This window comes from Colossoma macropomum, unplaced genomic scaffold (genome assembly GCF_904425465.1).
Source record: "Colossoma macropomum unplaced genomic scaffold, Colossoma_macropomum, whole genome shotgun sequence".
Taxonomy (NCBI): Eukaryota; Metazoa; Chordata; class Actinopteri; order Characiformes; family Serrasalmidae; genus Colossoma; species Colossoma macropomum.
Window position 1 is genome coordinate 12,921,347 of NW_023494805.1, and position 26,209 is coordinate 12,947,555.

General features: G+C 38.9%; 1 protein-coding gene across 1 annotated transcript in view; it reads left to right on the plus strand.

Moving 5' to 3' along the window:
* The window catches only part of focad (focadhesin), a 77,368-nt gene that overhangs the window by 38,908 nt on the left and 12,251 nt on the right, over nt 1–26,209 (plus strand). The window contains 17 exon segments of the mRNA XM_036596101.1: nt 3,991–4,117; nt 6,206–6,340; nt 6,462–6,512; nt 7,250–7,333; nt 8,577–8,709; nt 13,094–13,282; nt 14,124–14,245; nt 15,663–15,755; nt 16,752–16,840; nt 18,921–18,962; nt 20,429–20,537; nt 20,757–20,873; nt 21,544–21,782; nt 21,923–22,012; nt 23,693–23,846; nt 24,253–24,372; nt 25,471–25,593. Coding sequence (XP_036451994.1) covers nt 3,991–4,117; nt 6,206–6,340; nt 6,462–6,512; nt 7,250–7,333; nt 8,577–8,709; nt 13,094–13,282; nt 14,124–14,245; nt 15,663–15,755; nt 16,752–16,840; nt 18,921–18,962; nt 20,429–20,537; nt 20,757–20,873; nt 21,544–21,782; nt 21,923–22,012; nt 23,693–23,846; nt 24,253–24,372; nt 25,471–25,593 — 2,017 coding nt within the window.

The window sequence follows — 26,209 nt, forward strand, 5'->3', positions numbered from 1 at the left end:
AGGACAAGCTTCTGACAAAACAAGGCCTGACAGAGGTCAACCCCTCTGGCGACTTTTTTTTGTCCTTGTGACATCAATCATGTGAAGAATACCACTTTTTAGCAGAGAAAGCAAATTATAGTACATAGATATTATGAATAAAAAGCAGTTATTACTTGAGTAAACACTAACAGAGCTGCTTTTACCATTATAAATGTTTTCTACATATTTATATGATTTTATTTTTCCATCTTTGAAAAATAATCCAATTGGCTGTTTATAATAACCGTCACACTTCAATGTGCATGTGCACGAGGATAAGTCACAGCTTGAGTACCTAAACCTGGGTTAACAGAGCAAGTTGCTAACTGCCTCTGTTAAACTGGTTAGCTACCTTTCAATTTGTTAGGTTTTGTGAAGCTGAAACTCAGTCAGGAACCCTATCTGTGTTAAACTTTTTTCAGGAGACGAACCCCAGTTGGAGAGTGTTATTGTTTGGTTCTCAGTTGTCATTGTGTTTTTCCTAACCACTTACATTAGAACTAATCACCTCCTATTCTCTATTCAGCATCCACCTGTGATTATTGGCTCAGTGTGATTGGTGGAATACCTGAGAGAAACTGAAGGAGCATAAATCGGGGAGGGGGGGGCGTACAACAAATGAATCTGAATTAATGATGAAAGGCTTGCATGTTCAGCTTTCAGCTACTGTATAGTGTATATAAATGACATGCAGCCTTCTTCGTTAAGATTATCTGACCTGCCATTGAAGACCACCCTGCATATGTCTACGTACAGTGCTTTGCCAATATACTCATCCCATCTTTTAATAGAATTTAGACATATTTTTCAAGAAACACTATATGGACAAAAGTATTGGGACAACTACACATTACAACTACAGGAGCTTTTATGACATCCATAGACATTAACTTGGAGTTGGTCCCCTGTTTGCAGCTAAAACTGCTTCCTCTCTTCTGGGAAGTTTTCTACAAGATTTTGGAGTGTGTCTGTGGGAATCTTTGTCCATTCATCCAGAAGAGCATTTGTGAGGTCAGACACTGATGTTGGATGAGAGGGTCTGGCTCTCAATCTCTGTTCTAGTTCATCCCAAAGGTGTTTGATGGGGTTGAGATGAGGGCTCTGTGAGGGCCAGTCAAGTTTTTCCACACCAAACTCACCCAGCCATGCCTTTATGGACCTTGCTTTGTGCACTGGGGCTCAGTCATGCTGGAACAGAAAAACAGAAAAGGGCCTTCCCCAAACTGTTCCCACAAAGTTGGAAGCATACAGTTGTCCAAAATGTCTTGGTCTGCTGAAGCATAAAGATTGCCCTTCACTGGGACTAAGGGGTCTAGGCCAACCCCTGATAAACAACCCCATAGCAATCCCTCCTTCACCAAACTTTACAGTTGGCACAATGCAGTCAGGCAGGTAATGTTCTCCTGGCATTCACCAGACCCAGACTCATCTATCAGACTGCCAGATAGAGAAATGTGATTCGTCCCTCCACAGAACACGTTTCCACTGCTCCAGTATGGTCCAGTGACGGCGTGCTTTACACAACTCCCCCCAACAATTGGCATTGTGCATTTTGATCTTAGGCTTGTGTGTAGCTCAGCCATGGAAACCCATTTTGGAGAGCACCTAATGTGCAGTGCTTTTGCTGATGTTGCTTCCAGAAGCAATTTGGAACTGTTTAGCACTCGGCGGCCCCACTCTGTGAGTTTGTGTGGTCTGTCATTTCGTGCCTGAGCTGTTGTTGCTCCAAGATGCTTCCATTTCACAACAATAGCGCTTACAGTTGACAGGGGCAGATCTAGCAGGACAGAAATTTCACAAACTGACTTGTGGCACAGGTGACATCCTATGACAGTGCCATGTTTAAGGTCACTGAGCTCATCAGTACGACCTATTCTGCTGCCAGTGTTTGTCTGAGACTTCATGGCTATGTGCTTAATTTTATCCAGATTTGCAGCCGGTGGTTAGATGGCATTTGTAGATTGAGATTTTCGTATAATGCCACATTAATGTCAAACAAATTTATATAAGCATCATTTGGAATCTGTTGATGACTTTACACGGGTTGAAAATTGTTGTAAGGTGTGTGTGTGTGTGTGTGTGTGTGTGTGTGTGTGTGTATAAATCTGTGTGCATGTTTATGTCTTGTCTCCAGCTTTATTGAAGTACTGTTGCAATCATTTATGCTTGCTGCATGCATTCACTCTATAAAAGATGATCAGTGTTCCAATAAAGGAAGCAGCAGACTGTAAATGTTAGCCAGGTAGAACCCTTTTAAGTGAAGACATATGGCAGCATTTAGTATTAAACTGTCTAATAGTATTTAGTATTAAACAACTGTCATCTTCATTCCAATCACTGTGATAGTATTTGACCCTAAAATAAGTTGTATTTTTCATACTATAGGGTTTTATTCTAGCATTTATACCCTGTCCTGGATCACCGTTTCTTTTGTTGGAATTCTATATTCACTTATAAAATGGTCGCACTTTGGCCCAATATTGGTTGCGTCCTAATGTTTTAAATCCAGCTGTGGAACACAGTGTGGTCTTTTCTAAATGAACGGAAGCCTTTTGTGCATGAATTTTATTCATAAACCTGCTGGCTTGCAGCTGACGGCATAACTCAAAGTGCACCCTTCCTTTGAAATGTTGGCTGCGGAATTTGTAATTTTTTCATGCGACATATGACAGCAGGAACTGTCAAAAGCTTCTGAAGGTAAATGTGCTTCAGACAAAGAAATGCTTTTGTGTGTGCAAAAATTCAAAAGCTCTGTAGCTGTAGGCCCCTGGTATTTAGAATTACCGCTAATGAGGTGGTAGGTGTGTCGCCTCAAAAGTGAACCAGGAGGCACATAATTTATGGCAGTGTACAGATTCCTTTTCGAAGTCTTTCTGTCTTAGAGGACCTCAACACTGTTTAGTTTGGTGTTTTTGAATAAAACAAATCTCAATACCAAAACAGGTTGGAACATCATATGACATGCAAATAAAAGCACTGAAGACCAGATAAATAATACTTACCTGATCAACTTCATTGTTTTTTACACGTGTCTAAAATGGATACCTGAAACCAAAAAAAAGTTACAAAAAAATGTTTAAGACTGGAAATGTTCAACAATGGGAAATATTAATGTTAAACAAACTAAATAAATAAATAAATGTTCTGAACAGTGATGCAGTCTTGCTTGGGTATAAAAGGAGCATCCATGAAAGGTCTAGTCCTTTGAGAGCAAGGCCACCCAACAGTTTAAGAACAACGTTCTTCAACAGGGTTGCATAGGTTTGAGATTTTCATGGTATGATTGCTGTCTGCGACTTTTCTGGGCTGTTTGAAACGGACTGAATCACATGGAAACATGTATTGTGGTCAGGGGAGTCAGCTTCTCAGATTATGTATGGAAGTATTGGACATAGTTTTGTCCAGTCCAAGGAAAATAAAGATCATCCAGATTGTTACCAGTGTAAAGTTCAAAACTTGGTAATGATATGGGGATGTGTTATTAGCATGGGTTACTTGCACATCTGTGAAGGCATCATTAACACTGAAATATATTTGGAGCAACATATGCTGCCTTCTAGATGACGTCTTTTTCAGAGCGTAGCTGTGTAATGAGTGAGTGCGTTTGCTAAACTGGCCTGCCTGCAGTCCAGACCTGTCTTCCATTGGAAATGTGTGCTGCGTTCTTAGGCTGAAATATATAACAACAAAAGTCCCTGTGTGGCTGCGCAGCTGAAGACAACTATAACAGTAGAATGACATTTTTTTTTATTTCATTTGAAAACACCAGCTGTCTTTTACATTTTACAACATTCCTCGTGAAGAATAGACTGATAGAAATGGTTCCCAATCTTATTACCTTAATGTGGATTCACCTTAAGAACATTCTTTCTTTCTCCTGTAAAGGTTCCATTTTGGAGGTACAAAATTTTGTTACAGCAGTAACAATATTCAGGCTTTTCTTACATGATGTTCTTTCTGTTCCACTAGGCCCTACCAGCATGGAGGAGACATGTTGGCAGCCATTACAGACATGCTGACTCAGTGCTCACGGAAGGATCAGGCCACTCCAGCAGCGTTGGCCCTGCAGGGCCTTCAGGAACTGTGCAAAGCAGAGGTCTGAAACAGAGCTTTGTGGTTTGGGAAGAGGTTTGCTGCATGGGGCCAGTTGTGATCACAGGATGCGGTCCATTTTAAATTTACAAAGTAACCCTTAGCATCAAGTTAGGCAGTCATTTACTGGAACAAATGTGTAGTACTTTGTTCAGGAAAGTCTAAAAAATTTTGTTTAAAAAGCTAACTGCAATGCTGAGATCATATATAATGTGATTTAAAATACTCCTAAATGTTAAGTAAACAGTACATTTATGGACATACTGTATCCTTAAAGGAATTTTCCAATGTTTTCTAACCTAATCTCTCTCTACTGCATCTGTAGCAAACCGTGGATTGCCATGGGCAGTAATTTAAGTGCATCCCTCTGTACTTAGAAAAGACAAGAAAACCTGTTGACTTGAAACTTGCTTATAATAGAAGCCAATGGGAAGTTGCTGAATTTTATGAATAAACATATAAAATGACTATTCAACATAAATTCTTAGCTTCAGTACACTATCATTAGACTCTAACAATACAGGTCTTAGAATGAGACAGATGCGTGTTAATGTTTTATTAGAGCTGTTTTTCATCCAGATTCAAAACACTGGAGCCACACAGTAAAAATGTAATTAAGGGTCCAAGCACCAAAGGCAAGCTGTAAGTCTTACAGACATAAAACTTGGGCCTCCCACTACTCAGGCACATGGAATGAGCCTAATTTTTCAGCATTTTAATTAAGTATATCTTCAACATACTTTCACTTGATGACTTGAAACTGGATTTAAATAATCCAATTTAGTGAGCTTAATAACTTTGCAATTACAAGTGTTTTCATAAACTGTTTTGTATTCATTCTGTTGTTAATTGTTGGAAATCAATTTATTTCATTTCTAAGTTAGTCTTATAGGTTAAAAATTATTTAAAAATTGTAAACCTTTTGCCCACCATAGTCGCTACATACTAGTTTATCATTGCCTTTTTTGCAGGTCCAAATTAAATTGCTAAAACTCAAAAATGTGTTTTATTGTCTCAAAATGTAAACTACAACACCAAAAATCTGACCCAGAGTGGCCTTTAGGGGGTGCTACATCGCACAATAAAACTTGTAATAGTTTTTATAAAATCTTTTCCTACAGTTTAATAACAGATCTTATGTGATGACACGTTATGTCAGCAATTACATCGCTTCTGTGGCATTTTGACTTATTTGCTCAAGACTTTAAATGAATAAATCAAAGTAAATGTCAATTTGTACATAACTTGAAAAATATCTTCATTTAAGGCCCCTGATCAATAATCCTGGCATATGAAGGACTTCTGATAAGCTCTTTATCTTTATTGATACTTTATTGAACTGATTTTGCTTGGACCCCTTCTAGTTACTTTCACTTTCCTTTTTTTTATATGGTTTACAGATTAAATTTAAATTTACATTTGACAGAAGAATTCATGTTTATGTCCAGTCTTCATGTTCTACAAACATGTTTCACAAACTTGTTTACTAACTGGATTTAAGGGGAATTCAATCAATTTTACATTTCTTGATAATTCAGTCATTCAGAGAGGTTTGATGTGAAATCGTTCAGTGTAGAGAAGCTACTATCCAAAACGACTAGCAAACCTACATGTGACTGATGAGTTTTTATATGTAATGTTGATAATGATAATGATGTTTTTTTTTTGTTTGTTTTTTTTTAAAAAAGATGTTTTCTTTGAGGACTATTTTGGCTTAAAACACTATGCATGTATCTCTCTGCCATTAATAGATATTAAACAATAAGTTTTAGGCCAAAACCTTACCTCAGTCATAAAATCAAATAACATCTTATAAATCAGGCTGCATATTTGGAACCATTTCACATAATAACTGTCTGTGAGGTAGCCCTTAGCAGCATTAAATGCTTTGGATTTCTAGTTTCTGTCACCACCACTGTGAACAGTTCTGAGTTGGTAAGTTTACAATGCACTGTTTTACATCAGACCACTCTGAATGACTGTTTATATTGTAACAACTTAATTATGCAGAAATTTTGAACACCTATCAAACTAATTGTCCTTTGTAAGCAATTGTACACAATTTAACTGTTTTGTTCTTTTGCTGCTTCAGGTAGTTGATATTGGCTCCACATGGAAGGCTCTTTCTCCCAAGCTGAGCTGTGAGACTAGACCTTTGGTGTTAAAGGCTACTGCTGAACTTCTCTCTCTAGTGCCCTCACTGCATGTCAGGACAGAGGAGTATGAGGTAGACCTACAGGCTTTTTGTCCACCCCTACAGTGTATAATATCTGTGTGATTACCATATGAAGTTTCATGGACTGAGGAATGCAAGCTGACTTTTGCCTCATTTTTGTTTCTTTTCACAGAATTTCAAAAGTGAAGTGGTTAGTATTTTGTGGAGTCATGCTCTGAGTCAGGTTGGTATAAGTGTCCTAAAACAACCGCACTGTCTACAAAACAGGCTTTTGTTTCGATTTGAATATCTGTAAACAAATTAATCTGTGTTTGCTACTTTAAGCTTAGAGTTAGCATTGGCCCTTTTTACTTGCTTGCTCAGCTACCTCACTCTCAATTTATTGGTGATAAAATAGAAAGCCTTGAATAATTGGTTCAATCAAAATTATGTAATATTGTCGCTGTTGTGCAAAAACCTTGTAACTCTATTTTTGTCTTGCTTCACTTTTTTTTTGCATAATTTGAAAGCTCCAGTTAGCTTTTACATTGTGTTTGTATTTCATGAAGAACAGATCAACAGAAATGGTCCAAAATGACTTAAAATGACTGGAAAAGTCTCCTGGGAAAGACTCCCAGTAAAAGAGACTTTTATTGTAAATAGTTGTTATTGAGTGGACATTAATAGTGCAACATGCTGGGAGGGTGTGCTGTAGATGTGTGCATGTGTCTATTCTCCCCATGTGTCATGCCCAAACTGAAGAGTTTGGATGTTTAGTTAGTGTTAGTGGTTTGACATGTTAAACCTTCAGTTTCTTTTCATGTGAATGTCCATTTTCAGGATCATAATGGTGGAACCTCACTTCCACCATTTTACGTATTTCTTATTGTTGTCATTCTCTATTAAGACATTATTAAAGTAACACTGAGTGATGGAAGCTTGCAGTTTTGTAGTTTTTACTTTTTTTACTTTTTTTTCCAGGAAGCAGAGGTGGCTAGCAGTGGATACAGAGCACTGTCTGAATTTCCAGAATCATCTCACTCCATCCTGCACTTACCTGAGCAAGTATGAACCTACTCATAGATTTTATGCTTTAAGGCTTTAAGGCAGCTTATGTTGGCAGTAGTGATTTCAAGAAGCTTGCAATGTATAAATGAGCATCTAACCAGTCCAGTAAATGTTTTATTGAGTATGGATATAACAGTACAGCATTTCATAATATATCATTAGATTAGTTTGCTATGTGTTAGTTTGAGGCTATTCTTTTAGCTTGGGGCTAACATATTAGCTTGTGACTGGAGTGTTAGATTGGAACGCTATACAGTACAGCGTTTGTTTCAGTTGTACTTTCATAATGTTGAATGCTGTAATAAACTGAAATTAGGATGGTTATATGTTACCTTGTATACTTAATTTTTTTGTATTGAACATTCCTCAAAATAAGACACCACTGTGTCGCATTGAATTGTGAGCATCCTGACCAACATCAGATGCACCGGGTGAGTGTTACTGATGTTTCGGTAAATCATAGTCACACTCACAAGATACTACAAACAAATACCTTTAGTATTTCGTCCATATATTGCAGACCTGACAAAGCTTTATCGCATGACCTACATGAAGAGTATTCCACTAAAACTTAAATCCTGTTAAGTCCAGTTAAATTAAATATTTTGCTTTCAAAGGGAACATAAGTGGACAAGTAAATGAGGACAATGGTAAGCGCTGTACAGAATGGATGAGCACTCGGGTAGATCTTTCATTTGGGTTTTGTTTTTTTTTAATTTGTTCTCAGAACTGGATCTTGTCAGTAGGTTAATTTGAAGTGACAGATGAGACGTCGATTTTGAACTTAAAATGGAAAGAAAAATGCACAGCTCTCTGTCCATCTGTTTTTCACACTTCTGTTTCTTTAACAAACCATTTTGTTGCTTCTCTATTTAGAACAAAACTAGTAAATAAAAAAAAGAATCTTTAAAAATTTGTGAAATGATTACGTCCCAACCTGATATCTTGCTTTGTACTTTCTGTTCTGTTGATATACATTCAGCTAAATCACTTACATACGTTTCATGTGATTGGATAAACTGTAGCACAGGACTGCTACGGAAGCTGCACTGTTCATGTTCATGTATGTTGCTGAAATACAACTATGTTTTTACATGGGTTAATCGCTTGTTTCAGTTCACTGAAATACTTTGCTGGCTTCATGTCTGGACGTCTGGACCACTGTCCGCCAGTTGACGACCCCTGATCTACATGATCGTCTTCAGCATTGTCCTTTCTGTTTGTGCTGTCATTCTCACAGGCCAGACCAGAGATGGATGAGCCGGATGATCAGGATGAAGAGGAGAAAGAGAATAAGAAGGATGAAGATCTAACCGTGCCGGGGACTTCATACATAAAACTTGTTGGTCTCACACCACAGCCAGTTTTAACAGGTATAATCTTCTTCAACTTTGAAGTCCAGTTTGGTTGGCTCATTAATAAAATATGCTGCTGCTCCCAATATCATGATTTAATGACAATATTGAACATAACAAAGCCTTAAAGAATATTCATTCTACATTTAAAACAAATTTACAGCAGATGAAAATGCATACAAGCACTGATGTGCACTTTATACTGATGTGCACTATATGAACCTTTATTAAAAATTCCAAAAAGGCTTCTTTGGAGTAACACCACAGAAGAACCACCTCTAAATCCATAAAGAACCTTTCAGTTAATAACTCTTTGTAAATGAAAGTAAGGAGCTCGTTTTTTAAAGAACCTCCTCATAATCTGAAATTTATTTTTAAGGCACATTTGAAATGTCAGCCTAAATAATTAAACATGGTTTTTCTCTGTTGCAGGGCTTTAGTGAAAGGATTTACTTTAAAATCTCTCTTTATGACTTGTTAGTGTTATTGATGCTCAAAATCTGCCAAGAACTCAAACAGATGTTCTCCCACCACAGAAGCCTGAGGGGGAAAAATCCCAGATAACATTTTAGACTTGTGTCTTTAAGTGGTGAATAAAACTTATGGGAGTGTACGTGGGAGCTCAAGGAGCTGCTGTGCCTTTCACTGAAACAACAATAGACCACCAGCTCAACTTGCATAGTTGAAATGAAATACCACTACACAGTTGATGTGACTAAATGGGAAAGTTAGCATTTGCCTCTGAGAATGAGCTTAACGTCTTATCTAGGGCTTTGTTTGAATCTTCATCTGAATGTTACACAGCCCGTCAGCTATTTCTTTAACTCCAGCAGTGTTTAAAGAGGTGATCTTGGTATCCCCCTGTGGTGTTTCTTTCTTTTCTGATCTCTACTCAGGTAAAAGTGCTTTATTCTCCACAAAAGCACATAGCACCTTTAAGTCTTTACACATAAGAACTCTTATATTCTCCCCTGCTCGACTCGGTATCACCTACCCCACACAGATGAAATGATGAAAGTAGGCTTTGAAAAGGGCAAAAAATAAATGCTTGACTTAAATGAAAAGAAATACCCCCACCATGAATTGTGGTGCCTGGAATTTTTAATCGTGCTATCAAAACATCATTTGGCTCATGAATAAACCTTTGAACTTGAAGTGATCAAAGGTCCATGTAATTGAGGAAATGGAGATGTTCAGGTTACTTATTAGTCATAATTACTTTCATTTGTTACTAATAAATATGCCCTCTTTAAAAGGCAGTATTAATCCAGACAACATCTGTAAATTAAGATTATATAACGTGGTGCTGTCATAGGATGCCACCTTTGCCACAAGTCAGTATGAAAAATTTCTGCCCTGCTAGATCTCCTTGGTTAACTGTAATTGTGATTACTTTGGAAATTTGATATTTGGAAGCATCTATGAGCAGCAACAAGTGGTAGACCAAGCAAACTTAAAGAGTGGCTGGCGAGTACTGAAGCACATGTCTTATGAAAACGGGCTGTCCTCTGTAGCATTACTCACTGCAGAGTATCCAACTGCCTCTGGCAGCAACACTAGCACAAGAACTGTGCACTGGGAGCTTAATGAAATGGTGTTCCATGGCCGAACAGCTGAACACAAGCCTGAGGTCACTATGCACAATGCCAAGCGTTGGCTGGGGTGATGTAAAGCATGCTGCCACGGGATTCTGGAGCAGTGGAAATGTGTTCTCTGGAGTGATGAATCAAGCTGGCAGTCTTATGGATGTATCTGGGTTTGGCGGATGCCATGAGAACACTACTTAGTGCACAGTGCCAATAGTAAGGCTTGGTGGTCTCTGCTGTTTTCAGGGTTTGGGCTCAGGCCCTTAGTTTCAGTGAAGGGTAATGTTAATGCTACAGCATACAAAGACATTTTAGACAAGCATATGTTTCCAACTTTGTGGCAACAGTTTGAGGAAGGACTTTTTCTGTTCCAGCATGACTGCACCCCTGTGCACAAAGCAAGCTCCATAAAGACATGGTTTGACGAGTTTTGTGTAAACACCTTTGGGATGAAGTAAAACGTTGATTGTGAGCCAGGCCTTCTCGTCCAACATCAGTGCCTGACCTCACAAATGCTCGATTGATTGAATGGGCACAAATTCCTACAGACACTCCCAGTAGAGTGGAGGCCGTTATTGCCGGAATGGGGTGCCAACTCCATATTAATGCCCGTGTTTTAGTAATTGGATGTCCATCAAGCTCTTATAGGTGTAATGGTCAGGTGTCCATATAGTTCTGACTATGGAGTGTATTAAGGAAGGGCTGTTTTTCTTTTTTGATATATTTTAGTAGTGCTCTTTACACATAGACTGAAAGGTTTTGAGAAGGAGGGAAAGTTTTTTCATTTTTAAATTATGACCTAAACCTCACAGCACAGATTTATAAAGGGCTGCACGATAAATCATATTTTTATTGTCATTATGATATGATAAATAGACATATCACAAAGGCCCACAATAAAAAAAAAGAGAAACGACCAGACTTTTCACACTATAGACTTGTGCACATGGACGGATGATGTAATTTGAGTAGAGTCTCAGAGAACAACTGAACAGCTAAGGCATCTTTAACACTTTGAACCCATGAATCCATTTTGAAGGTATTTTGTTTTCCATCTTGGCAGTTTCAGGAAAGGCATAGTGACAGAAATGAAACAAAAACAAATCTCAGTCAGTAGTAACAGTGACTTCTGTTTGTCCAGGTACATGATACTGATGTCTAAGTCTTTGAAATTCTACATGGAAAGAACAGTTGTAGGTGTTTTTATGTTCTTTTATGCACTGTGGAGTTTTGAGATGACTGGCTGCTATAAACCTCAAAGAGAGGGAAGATGCTTGATTTGCATTGATTTTCAAGTAAGGCCCAATAAATGTCGCTGTAGTGTTTGGCAACTTTAATTAAAAATTAAATTTAATTAAGTTTTAAAGTGAAGATTTTTTTCCTAATAAGACATAGCTTGTTAACTTCCTGTAGAAGAGTTTGGAAGCTGCTAAACACCCACATGATGCATACATGACAATACCTAAACAAACCTCAACTAACTGGCAGCCTCGTCCACTATGTTCAGCTCTCAAATCTCAAGCCAGAAAAAGGGCTATGCTGGTCTTCTTGGCCAGAAAAAAAGGCCCAGACCTTTAATTTATAATTAATAATGGCAGTTTAAATCACAGTCACAATAGTGGTCTGCAAAAACTTCAATTATATGTTTTCTCCAGTGAGATATTTTCAGCCCTACAGCCATTTGGCAGATGATTTTTTTTGTGTGTGTGCCAATTTTTATTTTACTAGATTTTTCACACTGTATGAGCTAAATGAACACTGGAAAACAAACTACCACATTTCCAGTGCTTTCTATTAGCCAAACTCGCGACATAAACATAAAGTATTATTTCTTCTTTAATGGGCCAAACTGGCAAAAGTAAGAGGCAACTGGCTGTTAATGGATAATCATACTGCAATGTTGTGGTGCAGGTGTAGCAGCTGCATTCAAATATACTGTGAGGGCATAGCTGCCACACATTATTTGCCTCTTTGTATCGCAACACAGATCTGCCAAAATAAATCAATAATAAATCAACCAACTGCCAATCACGTAATTAAAGCAAAAGCTGCCGATTGAGATGCCGATTCCAATCGTACATCCCAGATTTGAACTTCATTTCAATTCAAAATTTAATTTAAAACTTATATTTAATTTAAAAACTTCAGTTCAGTTTTTAGTCCTGCTGGATTGGTGCTTTTCACTCTGAACTAAACTTGTTTACACTAATTAATGGTATAAAGTATAGAACATGTTTAATATTTGCTAAACCTGTGTTTAAAGTTGAACAAAAGCACAATATTTCAGTAAATAGCACAGCAGTCCACTCTAAACAAACTACAGTCATCTGTGCTTCCCTATGTGTGAGAAGAGACTTGATATGAGTCTAGAGAGGTCAGCGTTTTCAGCCTTGTCAGTTTGTGATTCCTCTGGACAAAGTGTTCACTCACCCCATCACAGGTGGTTTCTGCTGGCTTTAATCCTAAATGTCTCAGGGTGAGCTTAGAGTTCAGCGTCTGACAGCACACGTTAGAACAAGTTTTCATCAGTGTGTCAAGGAGACACAAAAGATTGTATGTCCATACACAGAGAAGTCACATGCAGTGAGAATAAAATTTTGTTGAAGGACTTAGATCTCAGCTTTTTTGTAATAAGAATTTGATGTAGCATTTAAACATATAGTCCATATATGGAAACTAAGCTGAAAAAACATCCAATTTTGAATTCACTGTAGTTGTGATGTCATAACCATGATTACATTTACATATGACCACCCAGCTGTTCAGCATTTTTCACTGATTTGGTTCTATTTCAACCCTAAACCCACCATCTACAGCACTTGAGACCTTCCTGACAGCCCTTGTAAGACAAGAGATGACCCAAATGCCCCGTGGAGTGTACCATTCAGCCCTGAGAGGGGCGAACCTGCGTTCAGACCAAGGAAAAACTGTTGCTGGAATCCCTGCATTTATGCTGAAAACTTACGAAAAGAACAAGCAGCCAGGACTGAAACCTGGTCTAGCAGGTAAAGACACAGCTTCTCAGTGACACTGATATCATCACTGTCAAAAAAAAGGATGTATGTTTATTTTTGACTTTTTGTTTTTTATTATTGTTGATTTTTTTTTTCTACATTTGAGCGTGACAGCTGTCATTTATATTGTGTGACAATTTCATGATACCAGGGCCAGTGCTACAAAATAATTTGGAAGAAAACCATTTTAACTTATGTTTTCGCCTTCCGTAAAGTTACTTGCAAATTATTTGCAAAAACATGATTTTCTATGGACAGCAATGATATCATAGTTATTAATTATTAATTTGCCTCTGGTTTGTACAAAAAGGACACATTAAATAGAAGTTGAGATTGAACAGATTTTGTATGTGTAAAAGATATGTCTGTACTTTTCAGTGTTGGCTTTAATGTATTTCCTTACTGTATTGTGTATTACCAATGAAAGGATTGATCAACTACAGATCTAATCTGCCAATTTCTGTAGTAAATATTATACATTATGATAATATTTTTGAACCATCATTTTAAAAAAAAAATTTGATGCAAATAAAAAATGGTATTTGCAGTGCTTAAAAAGGAAAAAAAATGATTGTGTGTTTTAGAGGAACCAAAAGACATCATTTTAAAACCAAACAACAAATTGCAGCTAAATGTTAGCTGTCTTATAATATGCAAATTCTAATTTTTTTCCGTTACATTATGTTACATATATTGTGGTGTAGAAAATTATTTAAATATTGTTCACTTTTAGATCTTTGAATCTGAAATCTTTAAATTTGCTTATGCACTCATTTTACCACACATAAATGAATGACATGCCCTAACAGTTGTAATGACCTGTTTGTTTCAGCTGGTCTGCTGCTATGTTATGACCTCCCTGTCCAGACAGACAGAGATGGACGACCAATTAGCCGCTTCATGGTCAGCAGAAGTCGGAGTTTCCAACAGACGTTAACCAGTCTCATCCATGAGGTAGAATACCTGTTGTTTCACTAAAGGTTAAAATCAGGGACAGTTAAAACCATAGTGTATGTGGAATTACCAATCCTATCTTCACTCCATTTTCTCCTTATACTGAAAAACTTGCAGTATTCACAGTGTGTAAGTTATCATTACAAATTACAGTTTTATTATCATATCTTTCAGTCAACCTTGCCAACTCCTTCAGGCTAAACAACCATTCGGGTCGTATTAGCTTTACATTGGGATGTGGAGTAATGTTATTTTAGCACAGGATGTCTGCAGTGTTCATGACTGTTTCGCACAGGAAAAATGACAGCAGTAGGAATGGCTACTCGATTTACACATTGTCATCACACTAAAAAGGTTCTATACTCAATTCTTTCAGCTGCTCACAAGTAAAAAAACATCCAAACATTATTTAATTGTAACTTGCTTTACCGTGGCCAGCTGTCGCAAGAAGGAATTCCATTGATTTTGCTAAGCTGATGCATAATTGTGGCTGAGATGTAAACAAAGTCATTCAGACTGGTCTGATATGAAATGATGGTGATCCAGGGGTTGCAATGTCTACAACGCAGATATATCCATTGTATTTACTATAGCCATTTTAGGTACTGTTTGTCTCATAACATCCTATATGTACCTCTTCACCATTAATGTATTTTAAAAACATGTTCAGGCAAAACTATACCAAAACTAAAATTACATAACGTCTCAGGCATCAGGCAGCATATCCATAGCCATTTCGTGTAATATCTTTCTGAAAGGAAGCATTAAAAAGCTTCAGAAATGTGGTTCCTATTACCACCACTGTAAATAATTGTGACTCAGCAAGGTTCTCTCAAATGGAGAATTGCACATCAAAGCACTCTTAAAGACTTAAATCTTAACCATTTAATTAAGCTGAATTTTTGATAGAGTGAAATTCCCCTTTAAGTGAATGCAGTGTGTTATTAGTGTTACAGTTACTTTACAGAATTTACAGCCAACAACTGCAAAAAAAACTTTTTTTTGTAAACAATGGAACAATATATATGGGCTTTATTTGCATTGAAACTGTAGCAAAATCACTGAGAAACACCAGTAATAGCTACATTGCCCTCATCCATATAAAACTAATTTCACCCAAATAGTGCTTATGAACTGAAGATCTGACTAAAACAGTATTTAAGAACTTTTTTTCAACAATAGGTCTTTGTGCATTTTTTCTTGCACAAAGAAGGGGAAAACAGTCTTGTTTTCTACATCTGAAGTTAAAAAAGCACTTTTTAGTAAGTTTTTTTTCCTGAGACACTTCATGAATCCAGACCTAGATGCAGACAGTTTTAGGCCCATCTCTTGGTTCTGCCTGTTGAAGTCTGTAATAGAAAATTTTCAGTGGCATGTTACCTCTTCATTCGTGTCTTTCTCTTGCTCTTTCTCTAAGGTGAATATCCAGCCTTCAGAGTGGCATCGCTCCCTCCTCCTTCCTCAGGCCTGGCGTGGCTTCATGAGTCGCGCATACCATGCTGTCCTGCAGGTATGTGTATTTTAGTGCGTGTAAGATGACACGTCAACCCCCATTTGTGTTTTGTTTGGATCCTCTGAGTGCATCTCTCAGCAGTCTGTCAATCACTTCTCACTCACACTACCATGCCAACTGCACCTTCAAAGAACCAAACACAACTGAAAGCTCCATATGTACACCCATCAAATTGCAGTTAATTACCACTCAGTGCCATCAGGAAAAAGGAAAGCTTTCAGTACACCAGTACAAACATGAAAGGGTGACAGTGCTGCAAAATGACTGAAACACTGTTTGGCTACATTCATGTAGACATGGCAGCCCACTGTAGAGGTATAAATTTAGTTTATTCATGTGTTTATTGAAGTAATTGATTAGTATGTAAGTAGTAGCCTTAGGGTGTGTATTTAGCAGGCATCTTAGAGCAAGTAATCAGTCATAAGTGCTTGAGGGCTCCTAAGCTCTTACAAGTGCTGGTATCTTGTTTTTAAAACCCATCTACAGCTGCTCTAGCTAACAGCTTTCCAGCATCTACTCATTTGTTTACTCACTAGATAAGCAGAAAGAGGATTCCAGAGACTGATTCGTAGATTGTGTGACACCCATTCCATACATGTTAATTGTGGCTTTAAGCAATAGCTCAGCAAACAATATCTAAAACCTGTTTTCCCCCTCACCCCAAACGTAGTCAGTCAGCCAAAAGATCATGTGTGTTTGTGATTTGCCTCTTTAGTATTGTCCTGGAGCTAGAAGACTAATGTAGTTAACAAGAAATGGAAGCATGGGGAATTCGCAATATGCAAACTGCATGCATAAATCATCACACGGCTCAAACTGCATTTAGTTGTTAAGTAATCTCAAGCAGAATAATACTTTCTGTCACTGTATGACATTCTGATGATAGAAATACTGTATGTAACATAACTAAAAACACAGTAGCAGCTGGAATCTTGGAATCCTGTTTTTATAAAGCAACATTAACCTCATAGCTCTAGTGTTGTGGTCTTTCAGGGTCGAAAGGCTGAGCTGGAGATGTTGCAGAAGCAGGGGAAAGAGAGTCCAGAAGAGCTTCAGTATAAACAGCACTGCGCCTGGCTCTGGTGAGCATGTGATCATGCAAAACACACACACAGGCGCACACACACACACACACACACACACACACACACACACACACACACACACACACAAATTCCTCTGTTGCAAGTAGGGATACACCTATATGCCAATATTTTTCAAATACATGTCTGCCAATGCCGATGCTGATCACTACCACGTTTCACTATCTGTCAGTGTGATGGATGAGTCCGGGTTTGGCAGATGCCAGGAGAACGCTATCTACCAGAATGCATAGTGCCAACAGTAAAGTTTGGTGGAGGAGGGATAATGTCCAGGGGCTGTTTTTAAGGGCATGGGCTTGGTCCCTTAGTTCCAGTAAAGGGTAATGTTAATGCTACAGCATACCAAGTTATTTTAGACAGTTATATGCTTCCAACTTGTAGCAACACTTTGGGGAAGGCCCTTTCCTGTTCCAGCATGACTGTGCCCTTGTGCACAAGACATGGTTTGATTAGTTTGATGTGGAGGTACTCCAGTGGCCTGCACAGGACTCTGAACCCCACTGAAAACTTTTAGGATGAACTGGAACAATTTTGAGCAACATCAGTGCCTGACCTCACAAATTGACTGAATTACCACAAGTGTACTCCAAAATCCTGTGGAAAGCCTTCCCAGAAGAGTGGAGGCTGTTATAGCTGCAAAGGGGGGGCAATTCTGTGTAAGTACCCTTAGTTGAAATGTCCAACAAGCTCTTATTGATGTGATGGTCAGGTGTCCACATACTTTTGGTCATAGTGGTCATAGTGTATTCAGGGATATATCTTTACCTGAACATAGTTCATCATCACTCATTACTAGGGCCCAACCAATATGAAAATTTTGTGGCAGAAACTCACAGTATTAAGTAAAAGCAATATTGTAGCACTATGAGATGTGGCTTATCATGAGTTCACTATTTTTGTTCACTAAATTAGTTTATAGTGTTGTAATGTGCTGTTATCATTATAAATTTTACGTGTTTTTGATACTATCCATGATGGTTTTGTGTTCACATTTACCAGTTCAACATGCATTACCTCATATTGAGTCCCCTAGTGGTTCTGCGCTGTTGTTAGGAGATTGCAAGTTTGAATCCAGATGAATTAGCACAAGAAGTTGCTAATTATCAGTGTGTTACCTGCATTGTTTCAAGTGATTGACTGATGTATCAGTCTCATAACCTACATATTAGTTTTATAGTAGTTACTAAATCATTTATAATAGTTTTTAATTAATAAACCTTAAAATTAAGAACTAAATTCTAAGTGTAAGGGCATAAATAGACACCATTTCTCTAGGGCTGCACAATATATGTGGTGTTAATTGCTATCATGATACTGTTCTTTGCAATACTAATATTGCAGAAGGCCTTAATATGCAAATGCTTTGCATCTCAGATGAGTATCTCTGGGTGTTTTGATCAGTTAAGGCGTTTACATGATCCAACAAATGTATATAATGCAGGCTATTCTTTAAGCGTGTCACGTTATGAGTTCACCATTGTCTTTAAATATATTTAAGATATTTGTCCATATTGCACAGGCCTGCCATTCCCATAGCCATGCAGTCTGCTGCACACATCATAACTCGCACCCCAGGACTCCGTTTTGACAGCCTGTCAGCCAGTGAGTGAGTGAAATGGTGTGAAGTTCAGATGGTACCAGGAACTCAGTCCCCCTCGGCATTCTGGGTTCTGTAGTGTTCCAAGCACTTCATAGTATAAAGCACTGCATTTATGCCCCTCCTGGGGATGTGTAGCCATCCTCGTGCTGTCAGGTGCCCTGGAGCACAGCGGGGATATGCGAGGTGGTATGAGAGCACTGAGGCCTGAGGGGTCACTGACTTCACCCCAAAAGACAGAGATGTCAGGTGAGGGATGGCTTAGGCTGGAGAGCACTGGAACAGAGTAAAGCAAGAGATTGCGTGTGTGCTGCATGTGGATGAGTGTGTTTCTGTGTGTGTATGTGTGTGTGTGTGTGTGTTACCTTGACTCTTAAATCATTGCCTGTAGGGATGAAAGGTTTTTTCCATGTGTCTGCAGGCTGTGGTAAATCAACTCTCCTTTGCTCTCTCTCTTTTCAGGGTCAGAGACCAGCTGACTGATGTGGTGAAGGCTGCAGCCAAGTGAGTTACTGAGCCTACTGCTGTCCCTCCCCCCTCTCTCCATACCCCTTTTTTTTCTCTCAGTTTTCTTCTCATCACTTTTACTCTTCGTTTTGTTCTTAATCTCTTGCCTACTGTCCTCCTTATTATAATTCTTTTTATTCTTACCAGAACAATGAAGGGGAAGTCCAAAAATTCTGTTTGGTGAATTATTGAGATGTAAACAAAGACATTCATTTTTTCTGGTCATTATGTTACCAGTGGTGGTAATATAAACCAGACATCTGAAGAGTTTAATGCCTCTAAAAGCTACGCCTCTTTTTCAAAATTTATTCATGCTGGAGGGAAACCTGCAGCTTCTCCAAAAAAATCTTTTTCTCTCTCTTTTTTTTATAAATTTATCTCAACATTACATAAAAGACACATGTAGGTTCACTGGTCATTTTGCATAAAAAAATGTGTTGTGACCCCTGATTGTTCTTATCACCCCACTGTAAAGAAATTGGTAAGTTTTTCTACAATAAACCGTTTCACAGTAAATCACTCTAAATGTCTTTGTTTACATGTCAACCACTGAATTTTGAAGGAATATTTGCAGAAGGTTTGACAAATCCCCTTTACGTTTTGATGTCTGGTACCTCAGATTCGCATGATGCCTACTTACTGGCCTAATTATTTGTTTATTTATTTGTTTGTTTTGATCACCTTTAATCACCTTTAACTGTATGGATGCACAATTGCCAGTGTAATTTAACTTAAACTTTATTTTTTTTTAGTAGATGTTTTAAAAGTTGACAGGGAGCACTTTGGTTTTGTGAAATTTAAATTTTGCAATATATTGTTGTTTCAGTATTGCAATATACACCGATCAGGCATAACATTATGACCACCTCCTTGTTTCTATGCTTATTGTCAGTTTTATCAGCTCCACTTAGAACGTAGTTCTACAATTACAGACTGTAGTCCATCTGTTTCTCTGCATATTTTGTTAGCCCCCTTTTACCCTGTTCTTCAGTGATCAGGACCCCCATGGACCCTCACAGAGCGGTACTGTTTGGGTGGTGGGTCATTCTCAGCACTGCAGTAACACTGACGTGGTGGTGGTGGTGTGTTAGTGTGTGTTGTGCTGGTACGAGTGGATCAGACACAGCAGTGCTGCTGGAGTTTTTAAACACTGTGTCCACTCATTGTCCACTCTATTAGACACTCCTACCTTGTCAGTCCACCTTGTAGATGTAAAGTCAGAGACGATAGCTCATCTGCTGCTGCACAGTTTTTGTTGGTCATTCTCTAGTCCTTCATCAGTGGTCACAGGACGCTGCCCACAGGACGCTGTTGGCTGGATATTTTTGGTTGGTGGACTATTCTCAGTGCAGCAGTGACACTGAGGTGTTTAAAAACTCCAGCAGCACTGCTGTGTCTGATCCACTAGTTTCTGAACTTATGGTAATGCGTGAGATCTCATGATGAAATCTGTGTGGTTGCAGAGACAGTCCGGTGGTGCAGGGGAACTGTATCCTGGCTCTGAGCGGCCTGGCTGTTGTACTTAGCCGCTATGAAAGCAGCCTGCCAGCTCAAAGTGACGGAGCAGTTGAGGTGAGAAGTCTTCTTACTCTCATTATACATGCCTTTTTTATATTCTAAATATTAAACAGGCTTTTCCTTACCTGAAAACCTATGCAGCATCAGAAAAGCACAAAAATTTCAGTTTTATATGATTGATTAAACATTTGTTTTTTTTCCTGAAAAAAAAATCTACATTGTTGAGAAAATGGTGTTGCTTCTTGATCATGATAGACCATTTTGTATCTAAAGGTGGGCCCTGAGATTATACCTAGTGTCCACTGGCTGTCTATTGTGATTGATACGCTCCTTAGCATTGTGAGCAGCAGCAGTCGACCCAAAGGACAGGTCTTCCCCTGGTTCATTCATGTGAGTAGTTCTCCAGACCTCTGTGTTAATGCGAACTTCAGCAACCACTCATCACCTACTGTACTCATACTTTACTGAGTTTCAGCTCTGTATCTGAATCTTTTCCAAAAAGTTAGAAGGTGCTGTGTTGGCACTTCTCCTGTTTGCTGGTGACAGTACTGAGAAGCAAAGGAATTCTGCAAAAGCACTTTTTCTGTCTCTGTTTTTTGTTATAGATAAAGTCCACTGATTTTTCAGATTTACTGCGTAATTCAATCATTAAGATGGACACAAAGTCATTCAGAGTGGGTTTGATATGAAATGCTGTGTTCCAGAGAAACTTTCAGTCAGAACTGTTCACAGTGGCGGTGATAGGAACTAGACCTGCATTGTAATTTGGTTCAGTAAATGGTAGGAAAAATGTTCCAAACTCTACAGAGCTGAATCAGAAAATATTTAAACTCTCCCATAGTTTAGTGCTAGTTCCCATTGAGTAAACATTGTGCTGTTATAATAAAAAAAGATTTCACATTTGATTATTGTGTACAGATAGCCTAAAAGGTAATCCATAAACAATGTTCAAGCGGTCTATATTTTATTACTGGTTTGTTACAGTCCTGTTACAATGTAATACAATAGTGGTAACATTGTGCTCATGTGTAACTGCTGGCTCCTCTTGGTCTGTCTGCAGCGCTCCTATTCAGGAGAGAACACGGCCAGTGGTATAGCTCGCTCTTGCGCTGCGCTGGGCCTGGCCCTACTGGTGCCCGTCCTAGTCACTTCACACAGAGACGCAGTGCCGACCATACTGTCCACTCTGAGCGCAGGGCTGCCCGGAGCACCCACTGCTGATGAGTCTCAGGCACTGCAGTTTCACAGCGGCCTTGCCCTGGGCATGCTCTTGGCCTGGATGAATGACGAGAGAGTCAGGTAGGTGGCTTGTTATTAAACAGCTACTATTGATATGGGATTGAGCTTTGCCTGTGCTGACATCTGTACAGGGAGATAAAAAGAAATTACTAACTTGTTTTGTTCGTGTTGCATATGTGTGTGCTGGTTGTCATCTGCAGTGACATCGGTGGGACATCCATGTGGGAGCTGGTGCTGAACTCTCTGGAGCCTCTGGAGGCATGCTGCTTTAGCACCCAGCTGGAGTACAAGTGCGTCTTAAAAAAATTTCACTGCTTTTTGAGTCTTTTTATGTTTTATGTAGGTTCTTAACGACGAGCTCAGAGACTTCGAATGTAACGCTGTCACAGGATGCTTTTTTTGACAAGTCAATTTGTGAAACTTCTACCCTGCTAGAGGTGCCCTGGACACCTGTAAGTGCTGTTATCGTGAAGTAGAAACTTCTAAAAGCAGCAACAGCTGCGAAGAAATAGGCCACCCAAGCTCACAGACAGGACTACAAAGTGCTAAGGCACATAGCATTTAGAAATCTTACGTCTTTGGTTGTTCCTTGGGAACTTTGTGGAGAAAGTTTCCAAGGCTGAGCAGCCACACACAAGCCAAGTGTGCAGTGCTTAATTTTAGCCATGACTTTCCAGTCGTAGACAAGTGTGCACCCATGACAATTGCTCGCATAGTGTGAATGGTTTCATATCACAGTTTTCTGCAAGCTGTCACAGGTGCCCCAATATTTTTGAGCATGTTTAATCTTGTTATGTGAACCTCTCTACGACAATAGTAGGAGCAGCAATGAGCAGCAGCCAATGAGAGTGTGAGAAAATTCTCCAGAAGTGAGGCACGATAAACCCAGACACACAACAAACATAGCAAAAGGGGTTAATGAAGAAAAAAAATATATATGAGGCTGCTGGTCACTGCCACTATGGCTGGCTTAGGAGAAAGCCATGATGAAGGCTCTTCTCTGTGCTGGCAATGGCCATTCACGTTTATTATGGATGCACGAAGTGGGGGAGAGGCTGTTGGGCCTGTTTGAAAATTATACAAATATATTTTTTGTTTTCTTTTTTTCTGCACAAATAAGTGCAGAAACAACAACTAGAAAACGTGCAGGAAACATGTTTTCTAAACTGATGAATCAAGCTTCATCATCTGATGGTCTGGTGAATCAACCTGTCTTTTGCAGCTACTGGGAAAACGCTACCTGCTCAAATGTACAATGCAATCTGTAGAATCTGGAGGAGGAGGAATAATGTTCTGGGGTGTTTTTTATGATTTGGTCCTCTTAGTTTCAGTGAAGGGAAATCTTAATGTTACAACATACAGTGACATTCTAGATTGTGTGCTTCCAATTGTGTCAACAGTTTAGAGAAGGCCGGACAAGTCCTCCGTGCTTAAAGTGAGATAAAGAATTGAACTGTAGTTGTTGTGGAAGAACTAGTCTGCACAGAGCCCTGACCCCAACCTCACCCAGCAGCGTTGAACTAAATTGGAATGCCGACTGAGAGCCAGGCCTTATTGCCAACTATCAGTGCCCAGTTTCACTAATGCTGAACGGAAGAGAATACCACAAAATCTAGTGGAAAGTCTTCCCAGAAGAGTGGAGTCTGCTATAGCAGCAGAAAAAGGGTCAACACCATATTCATGCACATGGTTTTGAAATGAAATGTTCAGCAAACATGCATGGATGCGAATTTCAAGTGTCCGCATACTTTTGACCATGTAGTGCATTATTCAGGAACTGATGTAAATTATTCAGCAAGTACTATGAAATGAACGTTACATTGAAGAATTGAAATACCAGCTGTAACTCTGAGTGTGAACATTGGACATCCCCCTCTCTCTCTCTCTCTCTCTCTCTCTCTCTCTCTCTCTCTCTCTCTCTCTCTCTCTCTCTCTCTTTCTCTCTCTCTCTCTCTCTCTCTGTCTCTCAGTGCTGGGTGCGTGTTGGCTGTTGGGCTGGTGCTCAGCTCCCTCTGCAGCAGTAGCGAGGCTGAGCAGCGAGTGCGTGCGGCTCTCTCTCTGGACAGGCTGCTCCAGAGCCTGCAGGACAGCAGCAGCAATGGCCTCGGACGCATGCAGCAAGAGGTCACATGCACAGCCTAAACCTGCCCAAACCAGCTAGCACTGCTTATAACCAACACAGTTACCCACTGTACTGGTGAAGTTACTACTTCAACAAATGCTTTAGTAATCAGATAAATCAACCCCTTCAAACCTATATTTAGTCTTTTCTTTATTACTTTTGAGTTACTTTTTATGCTAAAACTTAGCTCAAAACTATCATAAAACTGTCTTAAACATCAGGCTTTGGACATCTGGTTCCTATCACCACCAAGTTTCTGTAGAACAGAGCATTTCACATCAGATCACTCTGAATGACTTTCCAGCTTTTTGAAATTTTGAAGAATTGGTGTAATAATAATAACTACATTACGCAGGTGATCTTTTTATACTTACACTGGTGGTAATCTTTTTCTTTGTGATAATGCAGGTTCTGACATACTCAGTGGCGTGTGTAGGAGTGTCTGCATTTAGTTCTGGTGTTATTGATGCCAGTAAAGCTGAAGAGATCATGAACGTCCTGCGCTCCGTGACTGAGGAGAGCCAACAGGTGAGGACAGAGGGGCATGTGTCGGCCCTGTGGAGCTCGCTCATCAAACTTTCTGAAAACAAAAGTAGGAAGATTTAGCCAAATTTTTCTTGTTTAGAAAATGTTTGAATGTATTGTAATGGGGTGCACCAGGGTTTGCTGGATGATTGTGCACTTGTGTTGTGTTGTTATGACACTTCTGATGATGTGTTGCCTGTCAAAAGTCTAGAGACACTACTGAGTAACTACTGGTTTAATTAGAAGAAAACAGTAACACACATGTAAATATTTGATGGTTTTAATTTGGAAACAATGTCAAATTCCAGACATTTTTATCTTCTTTTCATGGTGTCACTTATTAGCTCTGAAGTCAAGCCAAATGTGGCCTAACATATTTTTCATATATGCCATTACCCATAAAAAGAGTAAAATCATTATTTAGATAAAACCAGCTGTTTATAGCAAGGCAGATACTTTGATGAACATGAAGCTGAGTGTAGCAAAAATAAACCCAATGTATTAACAAATAGCTGTTAATGTAAACAAAACAAAGTATTTTTACAGGTATTTACAAGTATTTTTCTTTAGGGCCCATATCATGGAACATTGAATTGCCTTTAACTCTTTGAAATAAGAGTTTGAGGTAGTGTGGCCACACTGCTAAAATTTCAAAACATACTGTTCACTCCACAGTCCATACATGGAAATTAAGCTGCAAATACAGCCTGTTTTTAATTCATACATTCATCAACACATACATTCACTTATTTGGCCTAAAGCAATTTAGCCCCGCCCATTCACACTGAAGTTATAAGGAGTGTTGAAGCCCACACTGCTTTTCTAAAGAGGCACAATACAGGGTAGCCAATCAGGACAGAGCTTAAATACATATATAATTCTTGAAGGCACAGTAACAAAAACAGCCTGTTTAATTCTAAGTGATAAAGAGAAGTTGGAAAATGATTGTATAAAAATAAATTATGATTGTTGTAAGTGGACTTCAAGGGGACAAAATAAAATTCAAAAATATAGGGGCTCTTTAACTGAAAAGTATGAAAATTCAAATTTCAAAAGAAGACAAAGTGTCCATAACTGTTTGCCTGTGTATGTTATGTGTAGACTCCAGGCTTTGCTCTGGCTCTGGGACTCACTGTACATGCACTGTCCTCCTGTGGACACGGTAAAGCTGAAGACATCCGCCCTCGTCTACTGGCTGCGTGGACAAAGATTCTGCTAGCAGAGGTAGTGTACAGCCCTCAGATGCACTCTTTGTTTGTAAAAAAAAAAATCTGCGCTGTAGGTATCAGATTCAGTTGAAGATCCACAGAAATGTATCCCTGACTTGTGGTCACATGGTACATAGTATTTGGAATAGATTTCCATCTGATGTGTGTATAGTCAGCTGTGTACTCAGATGACCTCTGTATACTGTTTGTTGAAAGACTGTACAGACTGTACTGCTGTTTGCCCAAATTACTGACATTAGATGATGTGGACAGTGTTATTCAAACAAGTCTATGCTCTGAGCATTTGACTGTGCCTTCTGCTCCACTCTGTAATAGAAAGTGAGATTGCTTTCAGGATGTCAGCACGGAACCTGTAATAACTGTAATCAAGACTAGATATAATGGCGGAGCACTAAAGCTCGACGCACTGTTTGAGTTTATTTTAAACCTAAGAAGCCAAGAGTTGTTGCTGTTATTTTGCTGTTATATTACAATGTAATTAATATTTGTTACATAGTTATGCAGTGAATGTTACATTTGATCTGCCTTCTGTATTGACAGATTTAAGATTCCTTCTTTCTGTCTGTCTGTTTCAATAACATGCAATGGCATGACATGGCAAAATTTAAAGG